The sequence below is a fragment of the Tamandua tetradactyla genome, chromosome 3 (assembly GCF_023851605.1).
Source record: "Tamandua tetradactyla isolate mTamTet1 chromosome 3, mTamTet1.pri, whole genome shotgun sequence".
NCBI classification, from domain to species: Eukaryota; Metazoa; Chordata; class Mammalia; order Pilosa; family Myrmecophagidae; genus Tamandua; species Tamandua tetradactyla.
This window is the reverse complement of record NC_135329.1, coordinates 93697367-93712660: the sequence shown is the minus strand read 5'-3', so window position 1 is coordinate 93712660 and position 15294 is coordinate 93697367. Positions and strand designations below refer to the sequence as shown.

Genomic DNA, 15294 nt, shown 5'->3' with positions numbered 1-15294 from the left:
CTCCAGCCTCTCTGTTATGCCTTAACTAAAAAGGTGATATCTATTTAATGCGCAAGAATAACCTCTAGGATAACCTCTCGACTCTGTTTGGAATCTCTCAACCATTGACACTTTATTTTGTCTCATTTCACTCTTCCTCCTTTCAGCCAAGAAGGTTTTCTCAATCCCTTGATGCTGAGTCCCAGATTACTCTAGAATTTGTGTCCCATGTTGCCAGGACCGTCCACACCCCTGGGAGTCATGTCCCATGTAGAAAGGGGGAGGGCGGTGGGTTTCCTTGTTGTGTTGGCTGAGAAAGAGAGGCCACATCTGAGCAACAGAAGAGGTTCTCTTGGGGATGACTCAGTCCTAATTTTAAGTAGGCTTAGCCTATCCTTTTTGGGGTTAAGTTTCATATGAACAAAACCCCAAGATTGGGGGCTCAGCCTATTGCTTTGGTTGTCCCCACTGCTTGTGAGAATATCAAGAATTCAACTCGGGGATATTGAATTTTCCCCCTTTCTCACCATTCTGAAATGTTAGGTTTTTAAGTAGTGATTTGATCATCCTTTGACAGTGAGTGTTCTGTTTCCAGGTTTTAGGCCCGTGGAGGGTCCCACTTCGTACTGCAGTATCCTCTGCCAGGGACCAGACCCCAGGGATCCTTCTGGGGCCCATGTCCACCCCAGGGAGAGTGGGGGCTCGCCAGGGGGCCTGTGCCTGGCAACACGCTGAAGCTAGGCCATTCTGAGACCCAGGGTCCCAGAGAGTCGCTGCAGCCCCTGGGCAGAGGCGTCCAGGCAGGGTGTGCCCAGGGTCAGGGGGGATGAACCAGGGTCTCAGGGGATGACTAGGGGGCTAGCGGAGGACACCCCAGAGGTCAGAGGGGATGATCCAGGGTCAAGGGAGGGGATGATCCAGGGGTCAGGAGTGGACATCCAGATAGCAGGGGGACCAGCCCAGGTGTTAGGGGGACGACTAGCCCTGCACAGGCTCCTCCCAGCTGCACAAAGCCAACGCGGAAGGTTATATTCATTGGAGCCACCTGCTCTTAGGAGGCTCTGTCCTTCCAGGCTACCGAGGGAAAGGGAGGGAGGAGGAGGGGAAGGGAAAGGAGGGAGGACTGCAGAGATAAGGAAGAGGGGAGTGAACAAAGGAGGAAGAAAGGGGGAGAAGGGAAGGAGAGGGAGGGAGGGAAGAAGGAGGGGAGGGGAGGGGAGAAGGGGGGGAAGGGAGGCCTTCAGGGAGGAGGGAGAAGGATCCAGTCAGAGCTGCAGAGACGCCGAGGCAGACGGACACCGACTGAGCAGCAGTACCTCCTCCAGCCAGACTTCTAGGACCCTGGTCCTGGGCCCCTGCCCAGCAGGTCAGCTCAGTGCCCACAGAAGGTGGTAAAGGGGAGGGCTCCTCTCCCTCAGCTGCCCAGCTGAGGCTCTGGCTTGGGCCATGACTCTATGGCTACTTGGAGCTGGCCGGAGGGGAGTAGCCAAGGGTGAAGGGGGTCCAGTCCCTGCAGGGGGCTCCCACTTCTTGCTGCAGCCCTGGGATGCAGCTTGGCCCCTGCCAGCTGCCCCAGATAGTGGTCCTTGTGCCCACCTGCCTGGGGTCAGGCCAGGGACACTCACAGGATGCCCCTCTCTGGGCTGGGGGCAGTCCTTGGGCAGCACCTCACCTCCAAAATGAGGGCTGGGGTCACATGGCTAAAGCTTCTGCAGCAGGGCTCCTAGTGGGAGATGTGCGGCAGGCCACATGCAGGCGGTGGGGTCACAGACACCAGGGCAGGTTTAGATCGGTCAGGGAGGGGCCTCAAGCTGGGCCCCCGCTCCACACCTGCCGGTCATTCTGCTGATGGCTGCAGGTGGCACTCCCCAGGCCCTCACCCCATCCGAGGAACACAGCAGAGTGGCCCCAGATGTGGCTCCACTCCTCCACCCAAGGCCCCCTCCCCACTCAAGACCTCCCATCCCTCTCCCAGGGTTTCCTGTCCCCCCCCACCCCTGGCCTGCCCTCTCCACCTGGTGCCTCCCTTCCCCTCCAGGACCCCCGTAGGCCCTTCGCTGGTCCTTACATCCACCCATTTCAGTGCCCTGTGAGCCTGCCACGGACTGGCAGATCTGAGGACAAAAAGGCTGGGAGGGAGGTGGGGTGTGATCGCGTGTGAGACTGTGTACATGCATGTTTACATGTGTGAGCGTGTATGTATGCTGTGTGCAGGAGTGTGTATTTGTACATGTGTATGTTTGTGCTGTGTGGATGTGTCTCTGTGTGTGGTGTTTGTGCATTTGTGTGGATGGGTGTGTATGTGTTTGTATGTGTGCCTGCATGCATGTGTACGCACATGAGAATGTATATGTGTGTATGTGGGTGTATGTGTGTGCATGTGTGTGTGGCCTGGGGCTGGCCACTGAATGTGCAGGGCCAAGTGCAGGCAGGACAGGCTGTGGGTGGCAAGAAGCATCTTTGGGGAAACCCTGCCAAGGCACAACAAGACCACCGACAACTTGGCCTAGGGTCCTGGTGCCAGGAGTTGAGCCTCCTTGGAGAGGTCCCATCTCTTCCCCGGCCTCAGTTTCCTCTTCTGTGAGGCAACAGGCTGGGGCCATTCTCCAAGAACATGAAAACTCAGGGCCCTGTGCCTGATGGATCTGTGGCCAGCACCCCGAGGTAGGCTGGTGGGGAGGGGTGAGGCAGCCTGACCTATGGGTGGGTCTGTCGGGAGGGGAAGAGCAGCCTGGCCATTGAGTGGCCTGTGGGGAGGTGGGGGCCACGAGCCTGCAGGCACGTGGTCACAGCTAAAGAACATTGGGCCACCACTGGGAACTTCTCATGGAGGCCCACGTTCTGGTCAGGCAGATGCCTGGACCCTGTTGACACTGGGCAGGGCTGGAAGCTGGGGGACACCCACTGCTCTCTGGAGTTGAGGGCACAGAGCCTGGGAGGGCCCCCCCAGTCTGGAAGCGCTGTGGGATATCCCTTTGTGCGGGGCGGGCACTGCCCAGCTGAACCCAAGCCCCTGGCTCTGGGCGGGCGCCCATGTAGGGAAAATGCCACGCTTGTGCCCAGCCAGCTGGGGTGCCACGCGGCACTGCCACCTGCTTCGGGGACAGGCCCCCTTTGACTGAGGGCCCAGGTTGCTTCCAGGACACAGGAAGCTCCCGAGTCGGTGGGGTGGGCTGGGCAGGGTCCTGGGCCAGCGGTGTGCCAGGCTCAGCGGGGCAGCAGGGAGAGGCCGGTGTGTAGAGTTCCCCAGGAGCAGATCATGGGGCTCCAGCTGTGTGTGGGGCTGGTGGAGAAGTCTGGTGGGGGAGACCTCGGGCATGGGGGCACAAGTGTGTGCTTCTCCCTTTGCCAGTTCCCAGCTGGCTCCCCGCTGTCATCCACGTCTCCTCAGGTGCCTTAGTGGGGGTCTACCCTCACAGGGGGTCTCCCTGTCCTGTCCACTCTCCTTGGCCTGGGCTCTCACTGCTGCACCATCCTGCTTGATGGGTGCCTCACCTGTTGCCCTCTGTCCTCCATGAACCCCCAGCTGCCTGTGGCCTCCTCTGCCAGCCTCGGTGTGGGGTGACGTGTTCCCACATGTCCCTCCCTCGGGCATTGCCAACCTGGGTTTGTCTTGGTGCAAATCAGAACCAGGAGCCCCCATGAGTGGAGCGGACCCTTCCCCTGGTGTCACCCAGGAACGTGTGCAGGGGCCGGGGGTATGGGGCTTTGGGACGTGCCTGGGGGGGGGGGAGCACTGGGCAATGGAGAGGAGCCTCTTTCCTCTCTGCTCAGTCACACCATGCTGTCCCACTTCCATCCCCTACATGGGCTCTTCTAGAATGCTCTCCACATCCCTGGCCACACTGTTTTCCTTCAGCTCTCAGCTTGGCTCCGGCTGCTGCCTCCAGGAAGCCTGCCCTGCAGACTCTCATTCATTGCACCCTCCCCAGCCCGTTCAGTAGGGAGTGCCCTTCTGTGTGCTCCCAGCTGACAGGGTGGGGCAGTGGGTCGATCCAGGAGGATTTAGGCATGGAGGGTTTTACTTTTCCGCAGACCTTTGCCTGCAGTTGGGTTTTGTGGAGGCAGCTCCTGGTGTCCCTCAGGATAGGCTCCCCTTGCCATCACGGCCCCGAGGCCTGGCCAAGGAGCTGCATGCTGTGTCAGTGTTGAGAGGAACCACAGCCCATTCCACAGACAGGGGTGCAGTGCTGCGGGGTGTGGATGGGGCTGCAGAGGGGTCGTCCTGGACCTGGGGGGAGGTGGGCACCAGCCCAGGGTAGGAGAGATGTCTGTACCTGCTGAGCTCCCCCAAGGTCCAGAGGACAAAAGGCAAAGGGGTGGGGGCTAGGGGGGTTGTATGTGGAGGCCTGGGGGCTGGGTATGTGGGGGTGTGTGCAGGGAGGATGGGAGCATGGTGGCATGGGGTGGAGAGTGGGGATCTGGGGGTTTGGGATGGGGGGGTGTGCATGTGTTGGGTGGATGGGGTGGGTGATGGGTGGGGGTGGAGGAGTGTGGGTGGGTAAAGTGGGGTGGGGTTGGGGATGTGTAGGGAGGGTGGGGGCTGGAGGCCTGGGTTTGAAGGTGTGGGGGAAGATTGGGTGGGGATGGTGAGGGCGTGGGGGTCTCCCCACCGAGAGCGGATGACCCTGTGCGCACGCCTCAGGGCATGGGGGCCCGGAGGGAGGCTGAGCGCACCGTGCTCTTCGCGCGGGAACGGAGCGGCCTGACTTACCGCGCGCCCGCACCGCTGCCCGTGCCACCCGGGCCCACCCTGCTGGCCTTCGCCGAGCAGCACCTCAGCCCCGACGCGCACGCCCACCGCCTGGTTCTGAGGAGGGGCACGCTGGCGGGGGACTCCGTGCGGGGGAGGGGCCAGCCCGGAGCAGAGGACGGGGAGCGCGAGGCCCACCCCGCCGCCCTGTGACCGTCTGGCCCGCCCTCCTCCCGCAGTGGGGTGGCACACATGTGCTGACCTCGGCCGCCCTCGAGGGACACCGCTCCATGAACCCCTGCCCCTTGCACGACGTGCGCACCGGCACCGTCTTCCTCTTCTTCATCGCGGTGCAGGGCCGCACCCCCGAGGCCGTGCAGCTCGCTACTGGCAGGAACGCGGCGCGCCTCTGCTGCGTGACCAGCCGCGACGCAGGCCTTACCTGGGGCGGCGCTCGGGACCTCACGGAGGAGGCGGTGGGCAGTGCTGAGCAGGGTAGGGCGGGGCCGGGGGCGGGGGGGGGGGTCAGCAGCTGGGGCCCCCAACTACTCTCTGATGGCCGTTGGTCCTCTGGGGCCTGCCACAGAGGTGAGGCTGCCTCCCAGTGCCCCCTGGGCCTGGGCAGACCACACCTGCTGCCCTAGTCCTGCCTGGGCCTGACAGGCTGGACCTGGCACTACCATTGGACCTGCAGCTGCCATCTCTGTCTTCCTGGACGTGGGGCTTTGTCTGCAAAAACGAGAGACACAGACACTGAGGTCCCTCAACCCCCAAGCTTCACAGCTTCTCTTGCGCCTCCTCTACCACTTCCTCTTCCTTCTCTTCTTCTCACCCCTGCCCAGGAAGGCGCAGCCCAAAGCCCAGGGAATTCCCCCCACTCCTGCTGCCTCCCTCCCCCTTGGGGCCTGACCACCCCTGGTCTTTTTGGGGAATCCACCCTACCCTGGCACATGGAGGCTGACCCAAAGGGCCATCTCCATTCCTGACACAAGGGAGCTAAACAGGAAACTCTGAAATATGCATGTGACATACCAAAGCTGATTCAGGGTTACCTGCCTGTGCAGACCCTGCCACATGGGATTCAGGGTCCGGGATTACCCTCTAGCTGACCTGTGGGCTATCCCCAGACCCTGTTCCTGAGTGCTGACCTGTAGGCTCTTCTCGGACCCTGTCCCCAAGAGCTGCCCGGTGGGCCTCACTTCCCCGCTTTGCTGCCCCCTCTGCTCCCGTCCCTCTGCAGCTCGGCTTGAGCTCACACCATGTCAGGGGCACCCGCTTGCACAGCCTGTTCCCACGCTGAGAACCCAGCTGAGGGGCAGCCCCTGGCCCTGTGCACGCTGACGGTGGCCAGAAGCTTACTTGGGCCGTGAAGAAAAGGTACCATACACCTTGGGACAGCAGAATGGGCGGGGTGTCCTTGGCACAGCCTGCTCAGCTGGTCCTGGCTCCTATTGTCCCCCGTCTCCCCACCCCACCATGGGCTTGGCTCCGGCCTGTGCGGCCTCCTACCCCTTTTCCTTTCCCTAGACTGGGCCACATTTGCTGTGGGCCCAGGCCATGGTGTGCAGCTGTGCTCCGGCCGGCTCCTGGTGCCCACCTACACCTACCATGTGGACCGGCGGGAGTGCTCTGGCTGCCTCTGCAGGACCACCCCCCATGCCTTCACCTTCTACAGCGCTGACCACAGCCTCAGCTGGCACCACGGAGACGTGGTACCTGGCCTGCGTTCGGGCGAGTGCCAGCTGGCCGACGTGGAGGATGGGCAGGGCGGCTGCATCCTCTACTGCAATGCCCGCAGTCCCCTGGGTAGCCGCATGCAGGCACTCAGTGCTGACGAGGGCATGTCCTTCCTGCCGAGCCAGCTTGTCCCTGCCCTGGCTGAGACTGCCCATGGCTGCCAGGGCAGTATCCTAGGCTTCCCGGCCCCTCCCTCCAGTCAGCCAGGGCACACCCCACACCCTGCCCACTCTTGTCCCAGAGCCCAGGAGCCTTCAGAAGTCAAGGTGCCCCGCGGGCCCCTGTGCCAGCAGTGGACACCAGGGGGACTGGGATTGGAGGAAGGCCCAGGGGAGCCTGGCCTGTGGCCTGTGCTCAGGGGGGACGTGGGGCCCTCGACCCCAGGACTGCCCAAGCTTCCTGTGGCCACATCTCCGAGCCCCACGTGGCTGTTGTATTCCCATCCGACGGGGCGCAGGGTTCGGCTGCACTTGGGCATCTACCTGAGCAGGGCCCCCCTGAACCCCTACAGCTGGATGGAGCCCTGGGTGATCTACCAGGGGCCCAGCAGCTACTGTGACTTGGCGCCCGTTGTCCCCCTGCCCACGGGAGCCCTGGTCCTCACCTTTGCCTGCCTCTATGAAAACAGGAGCAGGGTCTCCTACGAGGAGGTCTCCTTCAGCATGTTTTCCCTGCGCGATGTGGTGCAGGGTGTCCCTCCAGGGCCTGAGCTGCCAATGGCCCGTGGCGGGAAGGCTAGGGGGCGCTGCCTGCCCTCGTGACGGCCAACTGGAAGCAGGGTTCTGGGTGAGTGTGATACCCTGAGGTTGCAGGGGGGAACTCGGGGATGGAGATAAGCAGTACCTAACCCCGGGGTCAGAGTGGCCCCCAGCTCCCCTTTGCTGTCATGGACAGCCTCCAGGAGGGACATCAAGGGTGAGTCTATTAAGGACCCAGTTCAGTCTCGTTGCTTTCACGGGTGCAAGGAGGTTCTTTCAGAAGGAAGTGCACAACCACCAGTGGAGGGGTGGTGTGGCTCTGAGCTGCCTGCAACTCCTGCCCCAGAGCCCCACCCTGCAGACCAAGGGTGGGGAGGGGCAGGAGAGAAGCCGCAGACCCTGGAGTTGACTGATGCTCCGTCCCTGCTCTACCCCAGGCTAACAACCCTCCATCCACCGCTGGGCTGGACATGGAACCCTGGATCAGCAGCCATGTGCTCCATTATGCCTGGGGGATTTAGCTTTTGACTCTTGCTCTACTGGCTGTGTTCTGCTTTGTGCACAAGAAATAAAGGACTGCACGGACACATCCAAGTCAGCATGTCTTCTTTCTTTTCTCATCAAAGCCCCAGGGAGGGCCCACAGAGCTCCAGCCCCACTGCCAGAACCCGCCCCACCTGACCGCAAGTCCTATTAGTTAGAAGCTAGGGCACAGTGACCAAGGGGACAGGAAGACCTGTGCCAGAAAGGCCACTTCCTCCTTGACAACAATCTCAAATTAGTCTGGGGTTTGCATGTGGGCACGGCCCGCCCTGGGGCTCTGCATTTTGGGCTGGGGGAGCAGATCTTGGGGTCAGTGTGGAAGCGGCTGTGCAGGGCCCTGGACTGGCTCCTCACTCACACCACCTGCTGATATTGCTGGGGAGTGCCTGGGCTCACCCTGATTGTGCCCATAGGGAAACCCTTTTTATTTCTTCTCATTTTTAAAGTCTCTGTTTCTGGTTATAAAAATATCTGTGCATGGCAGACAATTTGGAAAATGTAGAAAAAATGTCCTCCTTGGGCGGGGCGCGGTGGCTCAGCGGGCAAAGAGTGCTTGCCTGCCGTGCCGGAGGACCCCGGTTCGATTCCCGGCCCCAGCCCATGTAAAAAACAAACAAACAAACAAAATATAATAAAACAAGAAAATGTTTAAAAATGTTTCCCTTTCTTCCTCACTTCCTTCCTTCCATCCTTCCTTCTAAAAAAAAAAAAAAAATGTCCTCCTTGGACTCCTTCTCCCCCTGACGACCACCAGTATCCTTCGGGTGCTCCTGCCTTGCTTCTCTCTTCTTTTTTTAAAATTTATTTATTAATTAAAAAAATAAGAAACAAAATAAAACATACATGATCAGTAATTCACAATATCATCACCTAGTTGCATATTCATCATTTCTTAGAACATTTGCATTAATTCAGAAAAAGAAACAAAAAGACAATAGAAAAAGAAATGAAATGAACACAGGAAAGAAAAGAGAAAGATTATACCTATCATACCCTTCTCTTTATTCTTTTAAAAAGAAGTGTTTCTCTTAACCTCGCAAAGGACAGGCTAAGACGACTTAAAATTAGGCCTAATCTCTCTCCAGCCAACACAAGCAAACTCACTGCCCTCCCCACACGACTCCCAGGGGTGTGGACCTTCCTGGCAACGTGGGACGGAAATCCTAGAATGAGCTGAGACTCAGCATCAAGGGATTGAGAAAATCTTCTCAACCAAAAGGGGGAAGAGTGAAATGAGACAAAATAAAGTGTCAATGACTGAGAGATTCCAAACAGAGTCGAGAGGTTATCCTGGAGGTTATTCTTACACATTAAATAGATATCATCTTTTTGGTTAAGGCATAACAGAGAGGCTGGAGGGGAACTGCCTGAAAATGTAGAGCTGTGTTCCAGTAGCCATGTTTCTTGATGATGATTGTATAATGATATAGCTTTCACAGTGTGACTGTGTGATTGTGAAAACCTTGTGTCTGATGCTCCTTTTATCTACCTTTTCAACAGATGAGTAAAACATGCGGATTAAAAATAAATAATAGGGGGAACAATTGTTAAAATAAATTTAGTAGATTGAAATGCTAGTGATCATGAAAGGGAGAGGTAAGGGGTATGGTATGTATGAATTTTTTTCAGATTTCTTTTTATTGCTTTTCTGAATTGATACAAATGTTCTAAGAAATGATCATGATGATGAATATACAACTACGTGATATTGTGAATTACTGATTATATATGTAGAATGGAATGATCTCACATGTTAAGAATGTTTGCATTTCTTATGTTTAAAAAAATTAAAAAAACAAAAAAATTGAAAAAAATGAATATGAATGCTGAAACATAAAAAAAAAAAAAAGAAGTGTTTCTGTGCTTTTTACACTCAGCATTTCGGCATAAGCATGCCCTCTGGTTACTGCAGACACTGAGTTGGTTTTGCTGTGAGTGGTTTTAGAACCTGCAGGATGTAGTTTATTCTGGCATCCCCGCTCTATGAATTCTGACACTGCTCCAATTTCCACTTGAGCCATGTGTGATACACCTGTGAAGGGGCCTCTGGCTCCCCTCCTTAGGTTGGGTTCTAGGAACTGTACGGCCAAAGGGCCAACCAGCAGGTCCCCAGCATCGTGGGCATCAATGAGGCTCTGAGTCTGTGAGGGTGCTCAGGGAGGTGGGACCCCCAGCTACCTGCACACTGCCCCTACAGGGAGAGGGTCCAGCCGTGGGAGGTTTCACTGGGCTCTAGGCACAGAGGGACAGAGGCCAGCCTGGCACCCTCAGATCCCGGAGATCCTAGCCCACTGGGGCAGTCACAGCCCCTTCAGAGGACAGCGTCCCTGCGGGGCTTGGGGGCCACACTTTGGGGCCGTTTGCTTTCAAATCTAACCCTAAGAAACGAGCAGGGGCAGGGGATGTCCCAAAGACTAAGCACTCACCGCTCAGAGCCCGTTTCTCTGCAGTGGGCGGAAGTCTCCCCGAATTCGTGTCCACTGGAAATGAGGTCTTCATGGGTGTAATTAACGCTCTCCAGATGAGCGTATCATGGATTTAGGTGGGCCATATTCCAATGGCAGAGATCCTTAAAAGAGACTGAAACGGAGGCAGCCAGGAACATGTGGGGACTGAGGCCAAGAGTGGGGAAGTGTAGCCATGAGCCAACAGACACCTGGACCCCCAGAGCTGGGGGAGGAGAGGAGAGAGCGTCCCCTGGGCCCAGAGGGAGCACTGGCCCTGACAGCACCTTGATTTCAGACGTCTCCAGCGTAAGAAGGATAAACTCCTGCTGTTCTAAAGTCACCCAGGCTGCGGTACCTGGTTACCCAGGAGGCTTGTAAGCTCCCTTCCTTAGTTGTACATCCGTCCGTCGACACTCAAGGAAGCACAGGAGCCTCCTGAGCAGCTGAAGGGACTCCAGAGAAATCCTCCCCCCTCCCCCTTCTTTTGTAGCAGTTGGGCACGGCTCACAGGAAGGGTCCTGGTCAGGACTTGAGAAGGGGCTGTACGCCCCCAGGAGAGTGCCCCCCAGTACGGCCCCTACCAGGCATCTGGGGTTCCAGAGGCCCTTGGCCCTGCAGGTGAGCTCAGGCCTGGGCAGCCCCTCCCAGGGGCCTGGGGGGACAATCTCCCTGGGGATGACCCCCTGGGGTCAGGTGGTTTGTACCCCACCCCCACCCCCGCAGTGCTCTCATTCCTGCCCTGCCTGCACCTGCTCTGTCTGGTGTCCAAGGAGGCTCTGGGCATCTGGTGCCCTCTGGCGTCAGGGATGTGGGCAGCTGTGTCTGGAGCTGCACCCTCCCGTCTCTTTGGCAGGGTGTTAAACCATCTGCCAGGTCCTGGGGTTGAATTTTCTAGGGCCTCTGCCTGCTTCCTTGGCACACGTTCCTCATCCTGGAGACTGTCCCCTGGGGAGAAATGAGCCATCCAGCTGTGCACTGGGAACCCTGGTTCTCCAGGGCTGCCCTAGCCTCATCACCCCCCAGAACCACTCCATCTGGTGGCAGGCACCCCAGCTTCCCCCATGGAGGTGTCCCAGATGCCAGCAGCCTTTCTTCAGAATCCAGAATATATGAACAGTGTTCTTGGGGGAAGAATGAAAATTCACTGACACCTGATGTTTTGCCTTGTCTATGAGGCAGCCACAAGCCTGGGGTATCTCTATGCTGATTACCTGAAATCCTAATCATTCAATATCCCTTCTCATCTCCAGTCTCCTATTACAATTGCAGGACGTGGGGGAACGTGATAAACTTTAAAAGGGAACTTCAGGCAACAAAGTGTGAGGGAAGGAAAACGTAAGGTGGGAAAGGCACAGGGAGCAAGGTAGGTCTCCTGGGCAAGCACCCCTAACAGGTGGGGGTGTTGGGAGGAAAAGGTCAAGGCCGCCCAGGACGAACAGGAGCCATGTCTCCCTGTGGGCGAGGGCGCACGGGGCATCAGGAAGGGCGAGGGGAGGACCCCACCCGGGCGGCAGTGGGGGCTCGTCCTGACACCAGGCCTGATCTCCAGGTGAGGACCCGTGCTCGGGCCAGCGGTGCAAGGCCTAGGAGGCCCCTGGGATGGGGCGGCCCCGTGGTCACTGGGTGGGCCTGAGGGCAGCCACGTGCCTCTCCGAGGCTGCAGAGGGTGCTGTGGACAGAGGGCTGGCTGCGAGCCCAGGAACACCGGCCCCGGAGGCCCAAGGAGCAGGGGCTAATTCTCTCTTCTCCGGTGAGAGAGCGCGTCCTGCCAACACTTTGATTTTGGGGTTCTGTTCTCCAAGAACTGTGAGCAAAGGCATCCCTGTTGCTGTACGCCACCCAGCTTATGGCCATTTGTTAGGACAGCAGGATGCTCACCAACTCGTGCGCTGGTGTGCGGAGGATGGAGGGGCCCAGCTAGAGCTGGGCTAACCAGAGCCTGGCTTGGTCAGCCGTGGGGGCTCGCAGCTGCGCATGGCCCAGAAGCATTTCCATAGGATGCCCCAGGGGGCTGCTTGCCCCCCCTGCAGCACTGCTCCCCACACCGCCCAGGCCGCTGGCCCGCGGTCCCCCATCAGAGCCTCGGGGACCTTCTTACCTGCGTTTCGTAGGGTGGCTCCAGAAGGCTCGAAGATCATCACCTGCTTTCCATTCCAGATGGCAACAGCCTCCTACAGGGAATGATACAAATTCAAAAGCTGATGTCAGGAAGAGGCGGGATGTGGATTGCGGGCTCACATCACTTTCAGTGCCCACTCTTCCCTACCTTCCAATGTCCCTGGACACTATCGCCCGCCCGCCACAAGCGCACCGCGTCTTCCTGGCGAACGAGCCACACGGCGACGGCGACGCAGGACGGCTGGGAGAGCCCTGGCCTGCCCCAGCCCCTGCTGGCAGCGTGTTGCTGCGCTCGGGGCGGCCCCGGGCCTCACCTTGGTGACGAAGACCCCGCTGACATGCACATCCGTGCGCAGGCTGCAGGTGGGGCTTGCGGGCTGGAAGCGCACGTGGAGGGTGTTCGGGGCGACCGGCACGGCCATGGCCTGCTGGTGGAAGTGCGCTGACAGGGCCTGCTCGCTGAGGACCACCACGGAGCTGAGGCTGTTCACGGCCAGCAGGTGCTTCCGGGAGCCCCACTGCAGGGGGAGGCAGAAGGGACAGCTTACAGAAACCCAGGGCCACCCGACCAGCTAGGCTGCATGCCCAGCTAATGCCTCTTCTTTAAAATACTTTTATAGCAGTCCAGCGTGTACTTTATAGGAGATTTTGTAAATCCCTATAATCAAGGCTGCAGGTCAGCAGTGGACAACGTGGGGCTGAACCTGCACGTGTCTGTCCTGACTGGTGTTTGGGGCCTCGGGAGTGTTCCCCGCCCCCCCAGCCAGATGCTACAACACAGTCACTCACTGCTTCCGTGCATGCCTTCTAGCTTCTTCTGTAACACTTAGGTCCATGAAGGCAGGATGTACACTGCACCTCTAACCGCTGCGTGTGCCACCACCGTCAGCAGTAGCCCCGAGCTCATGCTCACCCACGTCAAGCTGGGCCTGAACGGCTGAGGCCAGTGGGGACGCCAATCCAGGCACCTAAACGTCGCTCACTCCCTTACGCACCACCAGACTAAAAACTGTTTCGCAGAAGGTGTGCCAAGGCTGCTCAAGTGAGGGGAGAAGTGAGATGAGTAATGGGACAGTCACAGGTCTTGAAGACACTCCACGACAAAGGGGGCAAAGTTTAAAGGAACCTGAACCTGGAAGGCCCAGCTTGGCCAAGTAACCCAGCTGACCCCTGAGCAGATGGACAGACGGTGTGGGCCTCTGGTGCGGCACACTGGCAGGACGCAGCCCAGCGCACTGGCCTGTCAAATGATGAGGCAGCACAGACCAGCCCGAGCACAGGGCAGTCTACAAAATAGGACAAGAATGATGGAGGAAGGGCCAGGGTCAGAGGTGAAATGGGCAGGGCCCCTAAACTCAACGGGCCCCACCGGCTGGAGGGGATGAGGCTTCTTGCGTAGTAACAGACCCCAGTGGGACTGGTGGGAAAAGGTGCCCTGAAGAGATTGCAGCCACGTCACAGGCCTGCACGCACACATCTGGGCAGTGGGCTACGGCGCTGCCACCTGCTTTCAGATGGCTCACGGGAAAAACAAGCCTCTCTGTCACCATGGGTTTAGGAAGAAAATTACAGAAGAAATATGGAAGAATGCCTGAGGGAATCCTGTGGACTTTTTTTCCAACTTTTCTTTCGTTCTGAAATGACTGCATCTTGAAACTGTTTAGGCGCACGTAAGCACAGTGCACTTATTTCACAGTCACGACACGCGAGTGCACTGCTCTGCATCTCACTGTTGTTAAGGCTCGTCTGGGGAGCTGGTCCTGGCTGGACTATACACACACCCCTTTCCTCTTCCAAAAGGCCTACTTTTTGAATTAGTGATGTAGGCACATGGCACAAAATTCGCAACACATGGAGGCAGGGAGACGCATCCTTCCCTTGAGGCAGCCGCCGCTCCCCTCATGTCCGGCCTTTCGCGTGCCCAGGGGCTGCGGGGGGCAGCGCCGAGGTGGTCGTTTTCCTAAGGAGGGTCCCGGACAGGGAGCTGCTGGGGAAGGGTCAGGCGCTGGAAGTGCGGCCTGCGTACTTCCGTCCTAGGCCAGGCTCGTTTCAACCTTGCCCACAAAACACCTCTCAAAACGACACCTCGATTCTGGTTTAGATTTCTTAAGTGGGAAGGTTGAGCATCTTTTATCATATGTATTTTGGACATTTGACTTTCTGAAATACCTGTATGTTTTTCTGCTTTTCTGAAGGAGTTTGCCCTGCAGGTTTTCGATACTGCTTGGGCCCAGTGACCCCTGTGTTCCTTCCTCCCTATGGAAATCGGTATAAGCATCCTACAACTGTTCATCCTTTGTATGTTGCCAGCAAATAATTTGTTCTGAGTTTCACAGGTCCAGGGCCAGAGGATAATTCTGCCTTAGAACAGACCATATAACTAACTTTGATAGGAGTCTGTACTGTTTCTAACTTTGTATTTCATTTGCACTGCTACTGAAATGGTTTAAGGATTTCTGATATTGTGATGGAATTAATGTACTTTGTATATGGGAAAAATATGTCTTTCTTAGGGTCCAGAGGGTGGAATGTGCCAGTTTGAAAGGATGTATGAACCCTAGAAAAGCCATGTGTTAATCCTAATCCCATTTTGTAAAGGCAGCCATTTCTTCTAATCCTTATTCAGTACTATAAATTTCAAACTGTAATCAGATCATCTCCCTGGAGATGTGACTCAACCAAGAATGGTTGCTAAACTAGATTAGGTGGAGACAGGCCTCTACCCATTCCAGGTGGGTCTTGATTAGTTTACTGGAATCCTATAAAAGAGGAAATATTTTGGACAAAGGAAGATTCAGAGCAGAGAACAGAGCCATGAGAATGCCACAACAGAGAAGACTGCAGAACCATGAAGCAGAGAGTCTACCAACCAGTGACTTTTGGAGATGAAGGAAAACGCCTCTAGGAAGCTGGAGAGGAAGCCAGGAGAGAAAGCTAGCAGATAACGCCATGTTCACCATGTGCCCTTCTAGCCAAGCGAGAGACTCAAACCTCTTGATTTCAAACTTTATTATAAAAGCTACAGTAATCAAGACTGTGTGCTACAAGCACAATGATAGACACACAGATCAATGCAACA

At 57.1% G+C, this 15294-nt stretch overlaps 2 protein-coding genes across 9 annotated transcripts in view; one reads left to right on the top strand and one right to left on the bottom strand.

Moving 5' to 3' along the window:
- Window positions 1–15294, bottom strand: part of LOC143677523 (intraflagellar transport protein 140 homolog) — a 297426-nt gene that overhangs the window by 265173 nt on the left and 16959 nt on the right. For 4 of the 8 annotated variants that reach the window (XR_013172647.1, XR_013172644.1, XR_013172648.1 and 1 more), the window contains 4 exons: window positions 12530–12733; window positions 12196–12268; window positions 10077–11042; window positions 8364–8438 (listed from right to left, as the gene is read on the bottom strand). Coding sequence is in view for 2 of the 8 variants with exons in the window: in XM_077153537.1 (XP_077009652.1) it covers window positions 10675–11042; window positions 12196–12268; window positions 12530–12733 (645 nt within the window). In the remaining 6 variants the exon portion in view is untranslated. Of the gene's footprint in view, window positions 1–8363; window positions 8439–8459; window positions 12269–12529; window positions 12734–15294 lie in introns of those variants that run through there. The other 4 variants (XR_013172649.1, XR_013172645.1, XM_077153537.1 and 1 more) reach the window with 4 other exon arrangements.
- Window positions 4628–7266, top strand: LOC143676233 (sialidase-4-like). Its single transcript, XM_077151917.1, has 4 exons — window positions 4628–4824; window positions 4911–5167; window positions 6200–6669; window positions 6730–7266. Exons 1-4 carry the CDS (start codon window positions 4628–4630, stop codon window positions 7168–7170), a joined length of 1365 nt encoding a protein of 454 aa, XP_077008032.1. The 3' UTR covers window positions 7171–7266.